This window comes from Ailuropoda melanoleuca, chromosome 6 (assembly GCF_002007445.2).
Source record: "Ailuropoda melanoleuca isolate Jingjing chromosome 6, ASM200744v2, whole genome shotgun sequence".
NCBI classification, from domain to species: domain Eukaryota; kingdom Metazoa; phylum Chordata; class Mammalia; order Carnivora; family Ursidae; genus Ailuropoda; species Ailuropoda melanoleuca.
Genome location: NC_048223.1, coordinates 21,897,064 through 21,918,558, shown reverse-complemented (window position 1 = coordinate 21,918,558; position 21,495 = coordinate 21,897,064). Strand labels below are relative to the sequence as shown.

Genomic DNA, 21,495 nt, shown 5'->3' with positions numbered 1-21,495 from the left:
GGCTGTGAATTTTTAAGAAACTTCCAACAGATGCATCAATTCTAAACATGTTCAACAAAATGCCTAAAATCTAAGAATTATGGATATAGTCGATGGTAACCAACTGGATCATACACTTGCCCTGTTAAATTTAATAGGACAGAAGAAGAAAACACAACACCAAACTGAGAGCTTTTCAAAATATAATTTAAAACTATGTTGTACCAGTACAATATATTAATTTTACAAATGTAAAATTTTATCTGCTGTTAAAGCATTTGCAAAAACCACACATCCTACTTCAGCTTTATTGCACAATATCTATAAGAAAATATTAATTTTTAAATTAGAAAACATAAAAATGCTTTCAATATAGAAGAGACAATCTGATTTTAAAGACAATACTCTATAAGAATGTCTACCCAGAAAATAACAAACTTTCACAGGATACCAAGCTGGACAGATGCTTCGGCAGATTCAGGACAAAGCACTGTTTAAAACCAGTCCAAGATACTTAATCCAAACTGTATCATCATTCTTCATTAGAAATCTAGACGCCACTCAAGGTGGTTTCTTATACTTACAAAAGTTGAGGCATTTTTCAGTGTGAGCATTCTGAATATCTCTTACATATTAAAAACAATACTTCCCACTAACAGCCATTCGCAGGTTTTTTTCCTTCATGCAGATTATCTCTGGCAACTGTTTTTAACAACTATTAAATGATCATTTTATTTCATTTATGCTGATAGAAAATATCAAGTTAAATACACTTTTAAAACCTAGTCCTTTACAAAAATCAGTTTATAAATTTGTATCATAAAAATTAGTGTCAAAGACCACCAACATGGCCTTCGTTTGTTTGGTATTAGTTGGTTCTCCCAGAGTCCGGATGACAGATGTCCCACTTTTCTATGTAGTGTTAATCAGGAAATAAATCCAAGCACTAAGCTGGAATCCCAAGACAGGTTAATAAGGTTGTATGATGGATTTTAGTGGGATGTTACCCTGGGTCTGTCTTCCAATGTAGGTGTTAAAATACTGATAGCAAATCTTGGTGATTTAATTCATCTCAGACAATGAATATAATCTGGAGATGCAAAAGGAAAATGTTCATATAATACACCATCAGTGGGGTTGTGTAGATCATAGAAAAGGGGGAAAAAATCCTTATTTGTTAGAACAAGGATTCACCAAATTTGATACATATGTATTTTATGCATCTGTTCTTATTAAAGCATGTTGATTCGATCTCAAGTGTTTTTAAATGTATGCCTTTGTGCATCAGGAGATTGCCTTTTGGAACTTATGGCCTGCATAAGCAAAGTCAAATATAACATTACACATTTGTGTAGAGAAAATAATTATTAAAATAGTGGTTATGTGCTCACAAGTTTATTGTAGGTAGATAGAATTATCAAAAATCCAGATGCTTATACAAAAGTGTGCATTATTTAGAATTTCTTCCTTAGGAATCAAAGCAGTTGCTTTTTTGGAATTGCATTTTTCAGAACTGCTCAAAGCACCTTATCTAGATGAGTGTTTTTAAAAAATATATATATAAAGTCTACAATGAGACTTCAAACATCACATATTTCACCTTTTACGGGCTTTTTATCATGTATCCCTTCCTTAAAGTCCTTCAGAATAAAATAAAAATAAACTCTCACATTCCATTAGAAAAAAATGGAAACATTCATGGTCTGAAAAGTTTCTGCATTCCCCCAAATCTTGGTACTATGTGCAATTTCCTCATACACAGGTTTTGAGGAAACCCCTGATCATCTATTACTGAATATTCAGCTAATGGACATGCCATAGAAAATTTACATGAATAGTAGTAAATAGATTAAAATCTATTCCATAAAATAAAAATGTTCTATGACTTCAATTTAAATACATATCTGAAAAGCTAAGAGGAGGTTTTTGTTTTTCAAAAGTGCTAATTATTACAAGTATCTTCAATACATTATGTCCAATTCTTTATAAAACTAAACCAACTTGCTTTAGGCACACTGCTTGATGAGTTTCTAAGAAGCAGAGGGGGGGAAATCACTTGTCAATTAATCCAGCTTCCTTAATTTTACTGAAGAAGAATTTCTCCAGGATATTGGCACATTTGTAGTATTCGCTCTCAGGGGGGTTGTACTCTTTGCAATTGGTAAAGACTCGCTGTAAGTCTGCCATGAATAATTTCTTAGACACGTAGTACCTATTCTTGAGGCGTTCGCTCATGGTTTTCAGATCTGCACAGGAAAAAAAAATATTAGCCATCTTTGACTCCTTGTAAACACTAGCTGACAAAAGGGAGACAGGGAGAGAAATCTATGTCATCGGTTTGGCTACATGTTTACCATCCCAATGCCCTTGCTTAAGAGACATTCATATGATCGGGAAAACAGTTCCTAAATTTTATGCTGTTTCTGTTGTGAGGGCTGCTTGTGTAAAATCACGGCACTTTCGCATTGAAGGGACCATTAATAGTCATCTGGCCCAATCCCCTATTCAGCCCAAGGAAGCTAAGTAGATTAGCAGCGATAAGTATGATAAACTAAGTACTGTTAGCTATTCATTCAGAATTATACAGAAGAGGCTCTATCTACATGGAGTAGAGCAGGTGGAACATTTGTCTGAATCATTTCATTCCTTAAATCCAAACAATAAGACTGAGTTTGTTTCATTAAATTCACAGTTGTTTTGGTGCTGCAGAGACAGAACTAAAGTAGAAAAACTGATCGTAAATAAATCTACAGATATACCAGTATGCTTACATATAAAACGGTTCAAATGAATTTAGTTTCATGCTCCATCCATGAAATAAGAGTCACAGGCAATAAAAAAAAAAAAAATCACAAACAATAATTTCTTTTCTAAAGCAAGTAAACCTTGAAAGATTATTGTAAAAATAATATTTTCCTAACATATTTATTTGCTTTAAATTTTATTATTTTACAAATGAAAACAGCACTTTATTTAAACTTGTAATAATACCATGGGGCTTGTTTACTCCTCACTCTTAGAACTGATTTAAAGAATTCCAGGCAGATTAGAAGATGTTAACATTTGGGTGTGCCTGGGTGGCTCAGTCAGTTAAATGTCCAACTCTTGAATTTGGCTCAGATTATGATCTCAGGGTCGTGGGACTGAGCCCTGTGTCAGGCTCTGCACTGAGCATGGAGCCTGCTTGAGATTCTCTCTCCCTCTCCCTCTGCCCCTTTCCCCATGCGTGTGCACTCTCCCTCTCTCTCTCTCAAATAAAAAGGGGTGCCTGGGTGGCTCAGTTGGTTAAGCAGCTGCCTCTTGGTTTTGGCTCAGGTCATGATCTCAGGGTCCTGGGATTGAGCCCAACAGCAGGCTTCCCGCTCAGTGGGGAGTCTATTTCTTTCCTTCTCCCTCTGCTCCTCCCCCAGCTGGCACATGCTCTCTCTCTCTCTCTCTCTCTCAAATAAATCAATAAATCTTAAAAAAAAAAAACAAAAACAAAACATAGATACATAAAACCTTAAAAAAAAAAAAAAAGAAGATGCTAACATTTGTCTACTTATAGGTCCCTAGTCGTCTCTAAGTCTGGTTCTGTCATTAAAAATTATATTAACTGTGCATGAAAAAATAAGTCAAAATTGCTTTAAAAAAATACCTCTACCAATAACCCAAATTCCCACTATATTACTAAATTTTCCAGAAGGAAAGAAGCTTACAACCAAATATATCAGGATGGGACCATCAGCTAGTGAGATACATAAATTTACGTGCAACAACCAAAAATGGGGAGAATTCATTTGCATCACAATCTTAAATCTACCATAAAACACCAAAGAAAAAATCGGAAATATGTACTTTTGCCTATTTCCCTTGACTAAAGCTTCTCTTGGTTAGTGGTATGTCACATCTGTGAGTTCAACTTTCAATTTTCTTTCTTCTCTAACTAAAACAGTTTGGAAAGAGAGAAAAATTGGCAAGTGTTAAGATACTTTATAAAGGCTCAGCAAATACCCCAACTAGACGTCTCACCCGAGTGTGACTGAGCAGATGAAGATGTCCTCTCATTAAATGAAAAAAGAGCAATGAAATTAATTGTGCCTCTCCAGGTAAAGTTAGATGTTTACCTTACCACCTAAATGCCTACCACTTATGATATGCTGCCCAATACAGTGTTTATGTTTTAGAAGGAAGAGTTGTATAACCAAAAGGGGGGGGGGGGGAAGAATGAAACATTGTACAAATAAGTTTATCCAAAAGCTTTCAAACTATTATTTGGAAGAAAGGGGATAGGAAGAGACGGGGAGAGCCTAAAATACAGCAGAAATAAAACGAGAGTCATATTAGTGTTTGGATCTTTCAGAATAATTACAACCAATTCTGCATATTTCCTTTCTGTTATATCTACTCCATTCTTAAGTTACAAATAACATCTTTCCAGTGCCTGGGTGGCTCAGTCAGTTAAGCATCTGCCTTTGGCTCAGGTCATGATCCCAGGGTCCTGGGATAAGAGCCCAGCATCAGGCTCCCTGCTCAGTGGGGAGTCTGCTTCTCTCTCTCCCTCTGCCTGCCACTCCCCCTCCTTGTGCATTCTCTCTCTCTCTCTCTCTGTCAGATAAGTAAATAAATAAATAAATAAAATCTTTAAACTAAATAAATAAATAACATCTTTCTTCCTCTAGCCTCATTAGAGGCTTACGTGACCAAATGGCATGGGTTAAAAAAGAAGGTAATTAAATATCAGTGATACCACATATGAAGAAATCATTAAATTATTCCATTTCCATCCCTCCCACCAACTGGGGAGTTCTGCGTAAATAGAAAAACACTGCCTAGCAATCCACACATGGTACGAAGACATGCCTGGGCCAGACTACTCAGATGATTTTCTGAATGAGATTCCCTAAATGACACAGGTTAGACCTCATTCATATGGGAGAAAAAGAGTTTTTGAGAGCACAAGGGAAAGAGAAGAAACGTTTTTAGAAAAAGCCGAGAAGGCAATAATGGGGGAAAGTAAGATTACTGATTTGTCAGCCTTGTCCTCAAAGACATAACCATCTTAGGGACAAGACTACACCTTTCACTCAGCACCTAAAGGCACCCTAAGAAAAATATAATTGCTCTCCTAAAGGGCACCATTCGCTGTTTTAACAACTTTGTCTAGAACGTACCTCAGTCTACCACTGGTCTTGCTCAACAGGGCCAATATTCCCCTCATGACCATTCAGCTATGCACACAGGCGCTAACAAACTGGAGAGGCTCATACCCTTCTCAGGCTGGACCAAGCAAAAACACTGCCAGAAAGCAGGCTGAAGAGTAGGCTGTGACAGACGGGACCTTCTAGACCTACCACTGCAGGTCTTCAGAGCGTACATGAGCAGGGCTGAAAGATAATTATTCTCCCCAAACTCATACAACCTCCCAAGAGGGCTTCATAAAGGGAGCTGAGATGGTCCAGGCGATGAGGATGCAAAGGTCAGTTAACTTAAGTTTGGAAATGGGCATAAAGAGTTTTAACATACTTTTTACATGATGGAAACTACTGAGGGGCATGTGACTAGCTCAGTCAGAAGGGCATGTGACCCTTGATCTCAGGGCTGAGTTCGAGCCACATGTTGGGTGTAAGAGAGATTACTTAAAAATAAGATTTAGGAAGAAAAAATTAAAAAGATTTAAAAAGAAAATTTAAAAAGATTTAAAAAGAAAGAAAATTTAAAAGAATTTAAAATTTTAAAAAATTTAAAAAGAAAAGAAAATACTGATTCCCTTTATACTCTTCCATTCAGAATTCTAGACTCACTCAAAAAAATTTAAAAAATTTAAAAAGAAAAGAAAATACTGATTCCCTTTACACTCTTCCATTCAGAATTCTAGACTCACTCAACCCTCACACTTCTGCTTTCATAACTACGATACAGAGAAGCAAGGCAGAGAGAAAAGAGAAAGAAAAGCATATGGATGTAGGTCCACGTTAGGGAGGACAGACTACCAAAATCATTCATTCATGTGAAAATTAATGCTGTAGAAAACACCTACAAATAACTCCTTTGTCAGGGAGCTAATGGATCCCTTTCATTCTTCCTTTCATATTTTAATACCTTCTTGGTACCAGGAACAGATTGCAGGTAGAAAAGGGACAGAAGACACAGGCTGTCTCCAAAACAATGGCCACACAACCAACTGCAAACACTTCAGCTAGTTGTCTGTCATCTACACAATGCCAAATTAGTTTAATTGGATTCTCAATCGGTCCAATTAATCATTTTAGCATGGTGCAGGCACACGAGCAAATTCCACAATTCCTCATTTCTAAAGGCATTTTTTGTTTGTCTGGTATTGGATGTGGAACAAAGCTTTTATAGGGAGTATAACTAGTGACACTAATAGTATCCATCAAGAGCGTGGAAAATCGAGAAATGCATTACTAGAATTTCTCCTCTGCTAGTATAGCAGGCAAGCAGCCTTAATCCAACTTCTTTTGTATTGCTTTCAAAAATTCTCAAAAGGCTCAAAACGTATCAAGAGGACAACCTGAAGGTTTCCACGCGCAACCGAACAGGCAGAATATAAACAAAGTGAAGTCCGAATGGCCAGCTTTCGCATCTCGTGCTGGGTGCAGTTCCCCACCCGGGCTCTCTGCATCCACAGCTGGCGACATGTGGCTCTAAAAGCTGCAGGCGTGTCTAACAGGACTTGGCCACCCACCTGTCCTTTATCACTCTGCTCTCCATCGCTGGCCCTCCGTGGTGCAGGGAATCCCACCACCCATCACACACACCCTACCCTACAACAGAGGAGTACAGATCAACCTCAGCAACCATGTGTCCCCCACACCGCCATCCAGAGAGTGTTAAATCTATACTTAGAAAATGTTAATGGCATTACCCATGGGGAACCTTATAACTTCATAATATCCCGGAGCTTCTGTTCTCTTCACAGGTTCCATGAAGGGCCAAGCGCTTTGATGGCTCTTGAGTAAAGAAAAAAGTAAGGTATCTAATATGGAAATTCCATGTGGGAAATCATTTCAAAATATCTGCATGAGGTGAATGAAAAGAAAACACCCACCTTCACCTGCTGAAGGATGCTCTTGAGTGTGCTGTAAAGCTGGTCAGGGTCTTTGGGCTCTTTACTTGAAAGGAGAAGAGGAAACAACAGGGAGCAATGATTAGTTTTTTGCCCTCTTGCTAGGGGATTCCTATTCCGCTTATTTTTACAAAAACCTAAAATGGGAGCCATCCCAGAAATTTTTATGAAAACTGAAAAGCAGGAAGTGCTATAATGGGGGATTATAAGCAGTTTGCCTGCTTCCTCTAAGATGCTGGGAGGAAAGAAAAGTCAGTTCCATTAATATCTTCTCACCCATCCTACTTACCTTTTCTCTTTTCCACTCGGCTTCCAGCCTGTCTCTCCTATATGTCAACGAAATTAAACACTGAATGAGAACTGCTTTTGGTCAAGAGAGTAACAAAATTAGTACTTATCAAAAATGAAATAAATTACAAGCATGCCCCAATAAATGTCTATTTCTGGGAAGAGACAGAAATCAACTGCGATTAGTTACTTCCTTCTACAGCTAATAGCATGAAACATTTCCAAGACGGCCAACACCTCTTTATGTTAGTGTTTTTTTAAAGCAGGAACTCCCAACTTTTCAGGGGAAAGCATAAAAAATAAATACATCCAGTACTGGGGGCATGTGCATATTTTAAACTCTAAATCACATATTTTGCTAATCACCATGTGAAAGAGTTAAGCTGTTATTTTCAGTAAGAACAAACTTTGTCCTGGTCTCTCTTTTATTTGGCAAAGACTCTGCTGGTAATACAAGATGGTTTAGTTTAGTGCAGCAGAAAGAAAACACGGCCTCAAGTCCAATAGACCTGGATTTGATTTCTTGCTCTCTCCTTAAAAGCTACTTATCTCAGATAAGCTACTTAACCTTTTGCCTCTATAACTTATCAATCTATAAAACAGAACTCTAAAAATTAGGTGATATTATCACTTCTGAGATTAGTCAATGTATGTAAAAAAATTAAAAAAAAATAAAAAAACAGAAGAACACCTGGCACAAGTAGGCATTCAGCAATATGATAGCTATTATGCCATTAACAGGGGTGAAATTTTTAGGTCTAGAAATAAAAGTAAGATCTGCTACAGGGTAGCTATTGTATTGAAGGAATGTATCTTGCCCAAATAAGGTCTGATTTTTTTCTGGAGAACTGAAGTTTGTTTGGTTCTGTGTTGTGTATTAAATCTTCAATATACTAGAAGATCCTGGATTTGAACTGAATGGAAGTGTGGCTACTCGATAGTTCTACAAAAACAGCTATTTTGTATGTTTTCACCCAAGATGATTCATCCCTAACACTCACAGATAAGAACCCTTGGGAAAACTACTCTAAAATAGGGAACTTGAACCAAATTATGTGTTTCCCACTCATCTTTTTTAGAAATTTGGAGAGAGAAATTTGGCCAAGCACACACCTGTGCAGGTTGCAATCATGACTGCATGAGCAAGGGAGCAAACGGCAATAAGTCTGCAGATCAATTCTGACAGTTACTAGCCATGTGCTACTTGAGGTCAAAGAACTTAAATATTCTGAGACTCAATTTCCCCATTGGTAAAAGCAGAACTTCCCATGCTATTAATAGCACTCTCTCAATAAACGATGGGTATTAACAGCTATAAGAAGGGGTCATCTAAGTTCTCCTTGATTTGTCTGCACTGAGAAGTAGAGAAAAGACAAAGGGAAAGCATCTCCTTTCTTAAGACTACAAACAACACGAATGGACACAGGCAAGGCAAAGAGCTTTCCAAATCACTGCACTCTGGCAACCGTTTCAAAAGCATCTCATGACAATACCAAAAGATTTTGCTTTGAAATGAAGATCTATACATACTAATTCCAGGAATGCTTTCTATTGGAATCTGCCGAACTCCATCTTTAAAACATGAAAGTCCAGGGTATACTTTTCGAATCTGGGCTTGTTTTCTTTCTATCAGCTTTTTAATGATCTGTAAAGCACAGGAAGAAATTTGTTTAGTGACAGAAGTCTGTGGCTACAGATTAAGTCAGTCCACCTAAGAAGTAGGTCTCCTAAATAAAGTCTTCGGGATGCGAAAAAGGAAACAGGGTGACTGCTATTGAACAGGGAAGACCTGAAAACGTTCTATTACACTCTACCCGTCCAGGGATGCTCACACAACCGGCTTTGAATACTCGTCCCCTGCCATCAAAAAAGCCAATACTGAGAGGACACACTGCTCTTAGGGCCCCCTGTCGTCCTCAGCAGTGAAGCCAGTTATCCTGCCCTGCTTCTCTACCCAGCCCAGCCCAGCCCAGCCCGGACTCTTCACGCTTCCTGACTAGGAACTAAGGGCTCCCTTCAGACTGGAGGGCACTGGAAACAGGCCTCACAAAGCCGCCCCCCACCCCCCTCACCGTGCCAGGAAGGATGACATTAATATTCAAAATTTTCAAGGCAGGGGCCCTAACCTATACTGTTTGATTCAAAAAACCAGCTCCAAATATTTGAGGCCACACACCCCTTGGTGTGAGCAGCCAGGATGGATTAGGGAATTTTGAGAGATGCTTGTTTTGTAAAATAGTTCCTAATGTACTGACGTCAACTATTTCCAAAACAGGGCAGTTTCCCATTTAAAGAAAAGAAAAAAATTAATTAAAAATAGTCATCCAGAAATTAGCTGTGTCATAACTGATTTTGGAAAAGAAAAAACGAAACAGGGGAAATAGAGGGAAGCAAATCATAAGAGACTCTTAACAGTAGAAAACAAACAGGGTTGATGGAGGGCGATGGGTGGGGGGATGGACTAGGTGGGTGACGGGCGTGAAGGAGGGCACTGGTGATGAGCGCTGGGTGTTACACATAAGTGATGAATCACTGAATTCTACGTTACACTATATTAACTAACTAGAACTTAAATAAAAATTTGAAAAAGAAAAACACAGTAGCAGTCACTAACTGAATTCACAAAGGAAAACAAAAAACTCCAGCTCCTATCAGCTTGATCTCAAACATATCATTGGTAAACGCTCCAGCATGAATGTATTTTAATCCTGACAATTAAACAACTTCATAAGGTGAATGGGACTAGTAAAAGCATATGCCTGATAAATCGAGTTCACTGCTGTGCAACAGAAATATAATGCAATCAGCTCATGTAAATTTTTTTAAAAGACTTTATTTATTTGAGAGACAGAGCAGAGAGAGAGAAAGAAAGAGCGCACAGGAGCGGTGGGAAGGGGCAGACTCTGCACTGACCGGGAAACCCAGAATGGGGGAGGGGGGGCGGGGGGGGGGGGCTGGATCCCAGGACCCTGAGATCATGACCTGAGCGGAAGGCAGATGCTTAAGTGAGCCACCCAGCCGCCGCCCTGCCATGTTCCAGTGGCCACATTTCTTAAAGTAAAAAGTAACAGGTAAAACTGGACTTTAACGATGTATTTTTATCTAATCAAATATATCCAAAATATTATCACTGCAGCATATAATCAGTAGAAAAAATAGGTATGAGATATTTTACATTCTTTTATTCCTAATAGGTCTTCAAAATCGGAGTGTACCTTATACTTCAAGTGCATCTCAATTTCAACTAGCCAGTATCAAGCACTTAGAAGCCATATGTAGCCAGTGGCTGCCACTTCGGACAGGACAGACCTAGATGGATGCTCTCCCTTTGTTTATTTATGAGTCTAAGTCTTTTTATTTTTATTTTTTTAACGATTTTATTTTTGGGGGCACCCGGTGGCTCGGTCAGGTAAGCGTCCCACTAATGATTTCAGCTCAGGTGGTGAACTCAGTGTTGTGGGATCCAGCCCTGCAAGGCATCCGGCTCAGTGGGGAGTGTGCTTGAGTTTCTCTAACTCTGCCTCTCCCCTCACTCACGCTCTCTCTTTAAAATAAATAAATTAAAAAAAAAAAAAGAAAGAAAAAGATTTTAAGTAACCTCTATACCCAATGTGGGGCTCGAATTTACAACCCCAAGATCAAGGTTCAAGGGTCACATGCTCTTCTGATAAGGCCGGTCAGGAGCCCTGAGTGTAAGACCTTTTTTTTTTTAAGTTTTTAATTTATGTAAGTAATCTCTATACCCAATGTGGGGCTCAAACTCACAACCCCAAGATCAAGAGTTGGATGCTCTTCTGACTGAGCCAGCCAGGTGCCCACCCCAGTCTGTGTCTTTTTAAAACAGAATCCCAATGGTAATCTCTTAAATAAACTCCTTCAGAAAACCTAATTTCAAATATAATATTAAAACTTTTTCTCTTTATCAAGGATACCCTCAGATGTGATAACCCACCCAGGTGGTTTCCATACCCCTTGCATAGCACCTTGAAGGTGGTGGGGCCCCGGTGAGTGACTCGTAACGACAGTGGAGGGCTTCTTAACCCCTCTGCACCTCCAAGGGTTGCTTTGGAGAATGGATACACCTTACCTGTTTCAGTCTTTTACCTTCACCTCCCTTGAAAATGCCTCCACTTCTCCACCATGTCATCATCATTCTCTCCTCAAATCCTTCTCCCATTCCATCCCTTCGGTTTTATACCCCAACAGAAGATTTGGGGGAACTCCCCATCTTTAATATGCCACCAAGTCTTAGCAGCACGTGTTCTTTACAAAGAAATCGCATTGGCTGCCCTTACTTTGGATCTTCCAAACCCTGTCCCTTGTTATCTCATAGTCCGGTGAAAATTTGAGATGCATCCCTTACTCCCAGCTCCACCCCCGCCCCCCCAACCACACACACACACACATGTATACACTCAATTCTGCCGGCTCACGACCTAGTCACACTTTCTCAAACAGTGGCTTTTATCACCGGCACACCTATGGTCCTAGCTGTTCGCGTGCCTATGAATCTACTTATGTTGGACTCTGCATCTTCGCTCATGCTAATGGGATTCAGCAGGCTCAAAAGAGTTCAAAACATATTTCCCATGAAGACATCTCCAATGATGGTAGGCCCCTACGGATCCCAGCTTCCCACTCACAAAGTCAATACTCACAAAGTAGCCTGCAACTCCCACTCTGCTCCCCTGTCCAACTGCGCTAGCTTTCTCTCTGTCTCCACTAGACACAACCACAACTTACTCTGCTCTTGCACACTTTCAGGGGCCAGGAAAGCCCTCCATCTACTTATAACTTGCTTGCTATTACCACGAATCCCTGTCTTCCACAGGGGGCTTTTCAAAAGTTGGAATAAAGATACCTGTGAAAATCACTGGAAGAAGATACTACCTGAATCCAGGATTTATTATGGTGACTTCAGGTCTCCTTGGAAGAAACAAGGTTAACAGCTCCCAGCCTGTATCATCCACTCAGTGGCCGGTGTTGGAGAAGGCTGGAGGCCAACAGGGAAGGTGAGGTGAGAGGGAGATGAGATCCAAGAGGGGAAGAGAAAAGGGACAGGGAGGGAGCACTGTCTTCTAAACAATGGACTTGCTTTTGCTAGCTCTGTGTTTACAGCTTTCCCCTGTACACAGTGAGAGCCAACGGATGCGGACTAGGCGAATCTACGGGGCAATCCTGCTCTCTGCTTCCACCAGATACATGGACGCTCCTCGGAGGAGGAAGAAGGGACGGCCAGCTGACTGCCTGGTGATGGCTCTCGCTGGCCAGCAGCCCCTCATGCTGAACAGGAGCTGCTGAATACGGACCTGCTCATTAAACCCCACAGAGAACAATGAAGAAAGCTAGCTCTTTAGAAAGAGACAGAGAGAGGGGCCTGCTGTGCTTTTATTAACTCTCCAAGTATCCTATTTGGAATTCTCTCTAGGGCTGACATCGCTGAGCAAGAAACAACAAAGGTTGCTTTTATTTTCTAATAGGAAAAAAGCACCTTTCACCCACATTCATAAGAACAAGCCTGACCCACTTTAAGGTAAAAAGGAAAATATTTATTGAGCACCTACTATGCATCAGACACTGTATACGGAGTTTTACGTCTGTTAGGTCAATGATGTCTGACAAACAACGAAGAACTGGGATTAAGGGACATCGGTAGAAACCAGAAAACAAAGATGGGGTTTAAGACAGATGCCGTTTTTAGTTACTTGCTAGAAAGAAAATGCACGAGAATGAATAACAGAAGTGTAAAGTGGAAATGATGAGGGATGACACAGCCACAAAGCCCATTTCTGAATTCCAATGAACTAGGGGGAGTGAGGAGATGATCCTGGGCTTAACATGAAATTCATTCATTTTTTTTTTTTTTTTTAGATTTTATTTCTTTATTTGACAGAGAGAGACAGCCAGCGAGAGAGGGAACACAAGCAGGGGGAGTGGGAGAGGAAGAAACAGGCTCCTAGCGGAGAAGCCTGATGTGGGGCTCGATCCCAGATCGCTGGGATCACTCCCTAAGCCGAAGGCAGAAGCTTAACGACTGCGCCACCCAGGTGCCCCCAATTATGCTCTTTTTATGGTATTGTTTTCTATCTCGGACAATTGTAAAACTACTATGTAGTCAAATCTATCAGCCTTTCCTCTCACTGTTTCTCTTTTAGTTCATATGCATAAAAGACTTCACCCCAAAATGAGGTAACAATCACTGAATTCCTAGAAACACAGGCCTTCGGAAGTTGCAATGTTAAAAGCAGAGATGGATACACACTAAGATAAATGCCCACGTAAGATGACGACTAACAAAAATTCAAATAAGTGGATCAAACTAGTGGTAGTGAACCTCAAAGGAGAAACTGAACTCAGGCTGAAGTGGTCCTATGTGTACGTGTGCTGGGAGAGTGAGGTGGGAAATGGATAAAGACACCACGCTAGAAGCTTAACGCATCAGTAATGGCTTTCAGAAAAGAGTTTAGATAAGCGAAGAGGTAAGTCTGGGAAGGGTACATGAGGCTAGAATGTCCAAAGCCTTGAAGGTGAAGGTAAGATATCATCACATTTTACAAGTTTTGTATTTTACACCAATTTAACAAGTGTTGACCCTCTTAGGAATGGTGCCTAGAGAGGAAAGAGATCCAGCATACCATCAGAGAAGAAATCTATACAAATCCCAGCAAACTGAACTCATGACAATACGCGGGAGAGCCATCCACACAGAGCCCAGAGATACACAACTCACCCAACGAAGACCAGCCTGTACGGAAGGAACAGGAGTCAATCACGTGCTTACCTCCTTTTGCTTCTTGATGATGACAGAAAATTCTGTGTATGGGATCCGTGGATTTAACTCACATCCCATTAAAGTGGCCCCTTCATAATCCTTGATGTAGCCAACATATTTGGTTTTAGGTATTTTAATTTCTTTGGAGAAACCCTGCAAAGCAAATAAATTCATTCATATGGCCATTGTGCAATAAATATCCACTGAGTCCAAACTGTGTAGTAGGCAGCAAAATACACTTTTTTCAGGTTCCCATCACATTCTGGAAAGGATTAGCATGAAACCCCTCTGTGGAGTTCAAAAACATGAAAAACATCTGGAGAAGGCACCTGGGTGGCTCAGTCGGTGAAGCACCTGCCTTCAGCTCAGGTCATGATCCTGGGACCGTGGGATCGAACCCCACATCGGGCCCCCTGCTCCGCGGGGAGTCTGCTGCTCCCTCTGCCTCTCTGCCTCTCCCAAATAAATAAATAAAATCTTTTAAAAAAAAAACATGAAAAACATCAAAAATCAAACTGCAAACAGGAAGCAAGACAACATAAAAAAATAATCCTAGTAAAACACAAATTATACTAAATGGTTTTTAACAGAACTAATATAAAGTTGAATTTTATATTAAATTTAACAATTTCTCCCAAACTGGGGAGGGGACCCCAGGATTCTCAACAAATCAAAAACCGATCCAAGTTCTGAAAGAAAAGCTTATCAAAAATATAGTAACTAGGGATGACTGCCTGGTTCAGTCAGTAGAGGATGTGACCCTTTTTTTCTTAAGATTTTATTTATTTGAGAGAGAGAGAGATTGGGGTGGGGGAGGGCAGAGGCAAAGGGAGAGAGAAACCCAAGCAGACTCCACACTGAGCGCACAACCCTGAGATTACATCCTGAGCCGAAACCAAGAGTCGGACGTTTAACCAGCTGTGCCACGCAGGGTCCCGAGAGCATGAGACTCTTAATCTTGGGGTTGTGAGTTCGAGCCCCACATTGGGTATAGAGATGACTTAATTACTTATTACCTTTTTTTTTTTTTTTAGATTTTATTTTTTTGAGAGAGAGAAAGAGAGCACTGGGGAGTGAGAAGGGGCAGGGGGAAATGGAGAAGCAGACTCCACACTGAGCAGGGAGCCTGATGAGGAGTTTGATTCCAGGACCCTAAGATCATGACCTGACCAGACACTTAACTGAAAGCCACCCAGGTGCCCCAAAATAAAATCTTTTATATATATATATATATATATATATATATATATATATATATTTAGATGCTGAGGAAATGAAACTCCTACTAATATAGGCAGAAACTTCCAGACCATCACAATGTGTAGTTGTGTCCGTGGCATTTATCAGCAATATATTCATTTACATACTTTAATCTGCAATAACCTAGTACTATAGGATAGTCATATATTTGTATTATAAACAGAATTTTCCATACCATGCCTATTTCAGTTCTTCGCCGTAAATTACCTGGAATTCAGAACCATCACCAGCACTATACTGCCTGCCTTTCAGCAAAAACTTACTTTCCAAGCAATCATTGCCATAGCCCTCACAGAGGACTACAGACAAGTCATTTAAGAACCATGACTTATATTTCAGGCTTTGCAGTGCAGCTGCAGCCTAAAAAAGCTGTGCCTCAAGCCTTCAGTTAACAACCCCACTTAGTTCTTCCAGAAGAGTTTTATTACAAAAGTCACAGACACATCCCAAAGAATGAGAAGACAAATAGGAGATTAACTATCTGACATCAGAGGAGGAAAAGCTCTCTGATCACATGAGCCTTGTACAAAAAGAGAAGTTAATAGATTTTATGCAATGAAATCTTTAAGAATCTGTACATCAAAAGTCGTAAGGAATGTTGAAACAACTGACAAATGGGAGAAAAATCATAAAATAAAAGGTTAATATGCTCATACACAAAGAGTCCTCATTAATCAATGTGAAAATAAATATTTTAGTAGAAAAAGAGGCAAAACACAATGAATTGGCAATTCAAAAACAGAAGAAGAAATACAAAGAAAGGGTCAATGAATAAGAAAAAAACACCACACTTCACAATGATTAAATAAATGCAAACATACACAGTTTATTAGCTAGGGAAGGGATAAAAAATATATTTCTCAATTACCAAACCTTTTCCTGAACCCCCTTATATATTGTTGACAAGAATAGAAATTGTTGCAGTATTTGCAATGCATAACAAAAACTTTAGATACATCTGGAAACAACTCTGCTTCTAGACATTTATTCTAAGCAAACTTACCATAGATGAGGGCAACATACATACAAACACATACTTATAAATGCACACTTAAAAGAAACACCCAAATGTCCTAAAAATGTGGTACTGGTTTAATGAATTATTTTCTAATTATACCATACAATTTCAGAGAACTACCAAAAATTATATAAATAATAATCAGAATGTATTAAGTGAAAAGGGCAAGTAATTCAATTAATATAATACGAGCCAAGTTTTATATTTATATACATATGTACACATGAACACATACATAGAACAATTATTAGAAGGGTACATATCAAAACATTAACAGTAAATCTCTTTGGATGGTAGAATTACAACCAATTTTTCTTCATTCTGCTTTACTATGTTTCCCAAAATTTCTACAATAACTTTACATTACTTTTGTAGTTAGAAGAGTAAACAAAAACGTTTAGGAATTATAAAGCACTACTTAAAAAAAATATGCAGCCAAAGAATAATCCTTAAAAAGCTGAGCTGAAAACTTCTGGTAAGAAAGGCCCGAGACGGCAGCCAAGCTCCCAGACTGCTGTGTGCTTCCGAAGGATTGTCAGGGGCCCTTCATAAACTTCATCATTTTCTTTCTTCTGTCATAAATGGAGGCTTTCCAGAGATTAAATCTATTTCTCTTACTCATAGAGAACTGTACTCACCCAGCCCTGGGAATTCCTCCTTAGCCTGGGGATACCATATTCTAGAATTCCAGGATGCAATATGATACTACATTTATAGATGGCATTCATTCATTCACTCAACAAATATTTCTTTAGTACTTACTATGTGCTGGTCATACCCTATACTACAGTCTGAAGCTTACTCCTGGCTTAAGGATTACAAAATAAAGGTATGTCCTTCTTACAAGCAGAAGATGCCAGGGGAAAAACTTCCTTGGATGAAGCCTACCTGACTATACATTAAGAAAAGAAATGACAGAACAGAGTTGCACGGTGAAAAACTTACCTGTTTCTTGAAATAACCAATTGCATATTCATCTGCATATGTGAGGAAGTTCAGGATATCATGTTTTATATGATATTCTTTCAAGTGATTCATCAGGTGTGTTCCATAGCCCTATGTGGAAGTTAGTATACAGATAAATATATTAGGTTCTGAAGAAAAGACATTCCTACAAATTCACTGGGAAATGTTGGCAAATTTAGGAGTTGGTACTTTGATATATTTTACCAATATAATACTAACACCCTTTCTTGCATTTCTGAACTTTGAAAATGACCTACAAAACCAAAAAATTCAAAATCCTTGAACTGAGATACAATCATCATTTTAAAATACAAGTTTCTGTTTCTTTGGAAGTAACACCAAGGCTACAAACTGCTGGTTCAATTCTAAAGACTACTTGCTGAATATTAATAAAAGAAGTTTGGGAGGTAACATTGATTATGATTTCTGCTTATCTTTGAAGTATTTGAGAACCTGAGATGCAAAGAGCAATGTGAATGGAAAGTGCTAATCTTTATCAGAATATTAACTAACCCAAGTGTTTTCCTGGATGTATACAGATCAGCAATCCTTCCAAAGAAACGTATCATATCACACACACAGGATTTTCATCTTTGTCTTATCAGGCCTTTCCAAGCAAGGTCTAAGAAACTGAGAATCTCTGAGTGAGCCAGAGGACATAAGGAAGTAAACTAAAGACTGAACGATGTTGAATAACTTAATGACTGAAATATGAAAAAAAAAATGTAAGTACCAGGTTTTTCAGTTATGTACAAAGTTAAGAGAAAATCTATAAATTTAAAGTGATTGTTTTAGAACCTCACTAAAAGCAGTGAAGGTAAATCCAAGCATCCAGACACAAATACCTTCACATAAATATTTTAGAACTTGGTGACACACTTTTCTAAAGGACTCCAGTGTGCTTACAGGTATGGTCTCATGCAACTGCAGTAGCACAGGGGAGAAGGGTCTTTGGAAATCATTTGGTCTAACTCTCTATCCCACATGATGCTAGAAGTCTTCTGCCATCCATCCTGAAAAGGTGAGCTGTTAGAAAACTCCCCCAGTATAGGGTGATCCCATGGTCCTTAGATAGGCCAGTTCATTTTCAGGTATTGTCATGTTTGGGAAGTGCTTCCTAAAGTCTATCTGAGATCTGATCCCTTGTTATTTCTACTTCTTGACCTTAGTTCTACTCTTAGAGTAACAAAGACTCATTCCTCCTCTTAACAACTCTTCAAGCCCTTAAAGACCATACTCTCCCGTGCCCATCCCTACCTCCCAAAACCCATGTGAAATACCATTGAGGTTTCCACTGTTCCTTAAAAGGCCTGATTGGAAGACCCCTTATTAATCTAATCACTCTCTTCTGGGCTTTCTCCTGTATAACAATGCCCTTCTAAAGCATGGAAGGACCAAGCATAATAACAAGTAGAGGATAGTCTGCCTGGTAAATGGGAGAACAGTATAACCACCTCATTCTTCTGGAAGTTATTCTTCCATTGATGTTACCCAAGGACATTTTAGCTTTTCCCAAACATTTTACAATACTAATATATTGTAAGTTTCAATAAAACTTGGATAAAAAGAGGAACGAAATGTCTCTCTCCTTGAGAAGATGGTAAAATGGGGAAGATAAACAAATAAATACATAACAGTATAGAGCTGTGCTGTTCAATATGGTAGCCCGTAGCCACATGTGGTTTTTGAGCAACTGAAATTGGACTAGCCTAAACTGAGATGCACAAGAGTGTGTAAAATACACATCAGGGGGGAAAAAAAACCACCAAAACTCAGTAACATTTTATCCTTGTTACATGTTAAAATGACAATATTTCGGATATACTAGGTTAAATAAAAAATATCAAAATTAATTTCACCTGTTTCTTCTTATTTTCTAAAATATGGCTACTAGAAAATTTAAAATTATATATGTAGCTTGCATTTGAGACTCAAAGTATATTTCTATCATTCAGCATTAGTACGGAGTGATGTATTTGTATCTATAATACAGAAAAAGGCAGGGCGCCTCGGTGGGTCAGTCGGATAAGGTCCGACTCTTGCTTTCAGCTCAGGTCATGATCCAAGGGTTGTGAGATCCAGCCCCATGATGGGCTACACACTAGGCGTGGACCCTGCTTAAGATTCTCTCTCCCCCTGCCCTTCTCCCTCTCTCTTTAAAACAGAACAAAACAAACAGAAAAAGGCTTTAAGATAACTAAGAGGGGGGAAGGAAGAGGTTATAGAAGGAAAGAAACATGTTTAAGCTAGGCCTTAAGAGAGTCTGTCAAATGGAAAACAAGGTAAGAAGATGGACTGGAAATCTAAATGTAAACAAAAATAAACCTATACAAAAATATTATAAAAATATACAGGAAAGTGGGTTTATAACCTAAGGGTACAAAAACACTTCCTAAAAAAAATATAAAATGCAAAAGCATAAGGAAAGAACTGATTATTAAGTAGATTATTTCAAATTTTAAAATTCCTTAAAGATATTATAAGCAATTGAAGATACCATAGACAAAAGATAGACGACAAATTGAGAGGGCAGAGTTCTAACATATATTACAAAGATTTCATAGCTTCTATGGGATCAGTACAAAAAAGGAAAGACAGCCTAAAAGAAAAAATGTCAAAGGCCAGAAACAAGCAGTAAATTTAGCTGATAAAAATACATAAGATGTTTGATCTCAATAGTAATTAGAGCATTCCATCAGGAGACGCAACATTTCACTCAACAGTATGCAACCATCTTTAAGTTGATGGTACTCAGCCAGTTCCAGTAAAGACAGGAGAAACAGTACCCTCCAAAATCATGGGTGAAAGTGTAAACTGGTAAACCCATTGAGAAGGGCAATCTGGAAATAATTTTTTTTTAATTAAGAACAGCCATATTCAATCCTGCAGCAATTTCCCCTCTCACCGTCCAGAAAAACATTTCCAAAGAGAACACTGTTTGTGACAGAAAATAACTGTAAATAAACATAAATGCCTTCAATAAGGAATGATTATATAAATTATGGTACTTTCATATCATGAAATACTATAGAAAAAGAATAAAATAGCTCTATATCAGCATTGTCTAGTAGAAATTTCTGCAATGATGGAAATGTTCTTTATCTATGCTATCCAATATGATAGCCATTAGTCAGTGTGGCTATGGAGTACTTGTGTAAATGAGGAACTGAATTTTGAATTTTATTTAACTTTAATTGATCTAAATATAAATTTAAATAATCATGTATATGCACTAAAGTTGAAAGGGCCTAAGATATAACGGAAAGTCTTTATGTCAATAACAGCAAAACACACAGCCACTCTTACAAACAGGCACATTCCCCACGTAAATCAGTAGAGAAGCACCTGGAAGTTTGTACACTCAGTTGACAACAGCAGGATGGTAGAGGGCGAAGGGATAGTGAGGTTTTTGCTTTACCTGAAAATGTATTTATGTATGACCTATGTAATTAAAAATTATTTTTAAAGAAAAATGAAAAAAAATTGATAAAAGTGGTTGGCTAGTTGAAGGGAACTGAGTGCCTAGGAATTAGTAAGAAATGTGCCTCTGGGCAGCCTGGGTGACCCAGTCGATTAAGTATCTTTTTTTTTTTTTTTTAAGATTTTATTTATTATGTAGAAGGTGGAAGGGCAGAGGGGGAGGGAGAGAATCTCAAGTAGATTCTATGCTGAGCTCGGAGCCCAACGGGAGCTCGATCTCACAACTCTGGGACCATGACCTGAGCCAAATTCAGGAGTCAGACACTTAACCAACTGAATCGGCTCAGGTCATGATTCAGGGTCATGGGATTGAGCCCTGCATCAGGCTTGTGCTGGGCATGGAACCTGCTTAGATTCTCTCTCCCTCTACCCCTCCCCTGTAAGAAAGAAAAGGAAAGAAAGAAAGAAAAAGAAAGAAGGAAAGGAAAGGAAAGGAAAGGAAAGGAAAGGAAAGGAAAGGAAAGGAAAGGAAAGGAAGGAAGGAAGGAAGGAAGGAAGAAAAGAAAGAAAAGAAAGAAAGAAAGAGAAAGAGAAAGAGAAAAGAAAGAAAGAAAGAAAGAAAGAAAGAAAGAAAGAAAGAAAGAAAAAGAAAAAAAAGAAAAAGAAAAAGAAAAAGAAAAAGAAAAAGAAAAAGAAAAAGAAAAAGAAAAATGTGCCTTCTGA

At 38.7% G+C, this 21,495-nt stretch overlaps 1 protein-coding gene across 8 annotated transcripts in view; it reads right to left on the bottom strand.

Moving 5' to 3' along the window:
* Positions 1-165: 165 nt before the first annotated feature.
* KAT2B (lysine acetyltransferase 2B) overlaps positions 166-21,495 on the bottom strand; it is a 91,127-nt gene continuing 69,797 nt past the window's right edge. For 2 of the 8 annotated variants that reach the window (XM_034662056.1, XM_034662058.1), the window contains 7 exons: positions 17,332-17,442; positions 14,118-14,261; positions 8,867-8,981; positions 7,338-7,374; positions 7,031-7,094; positions 6,848-6,932; positions 166-2,225 (listed from right to left, as the gene is read on the bottom strand). In XM_034662056.1, the coding sequence (XP_034517947.1) occupies positions 2,032-2,225; positions 6,848-6,932; positions 7,031-7,094; positions 7,338-7,374; positions 8,867-8,981; positions 14,118-14,261; positions 17,332-17,442 (750 nt within the window). In that variant the 3' untranslated portion in view covers positions 166-2,031. Of the gene's footprint in view, positions 2,226-6,667; positions 6,747-6,847; positions 6,959-7,030; positions 7,095-7,337; positions 7,375-8,866; positions 8,982-10,975; positions 12,330-14,117; positions 14,262-17,331; positions 17,443-21,495 lie in introns of those variants that run through there. The other 6 variants (XR_004626018.1, XR_004626017.1, XM_034662057.1 and 3 more) reach the window with 6 other exon arrangements.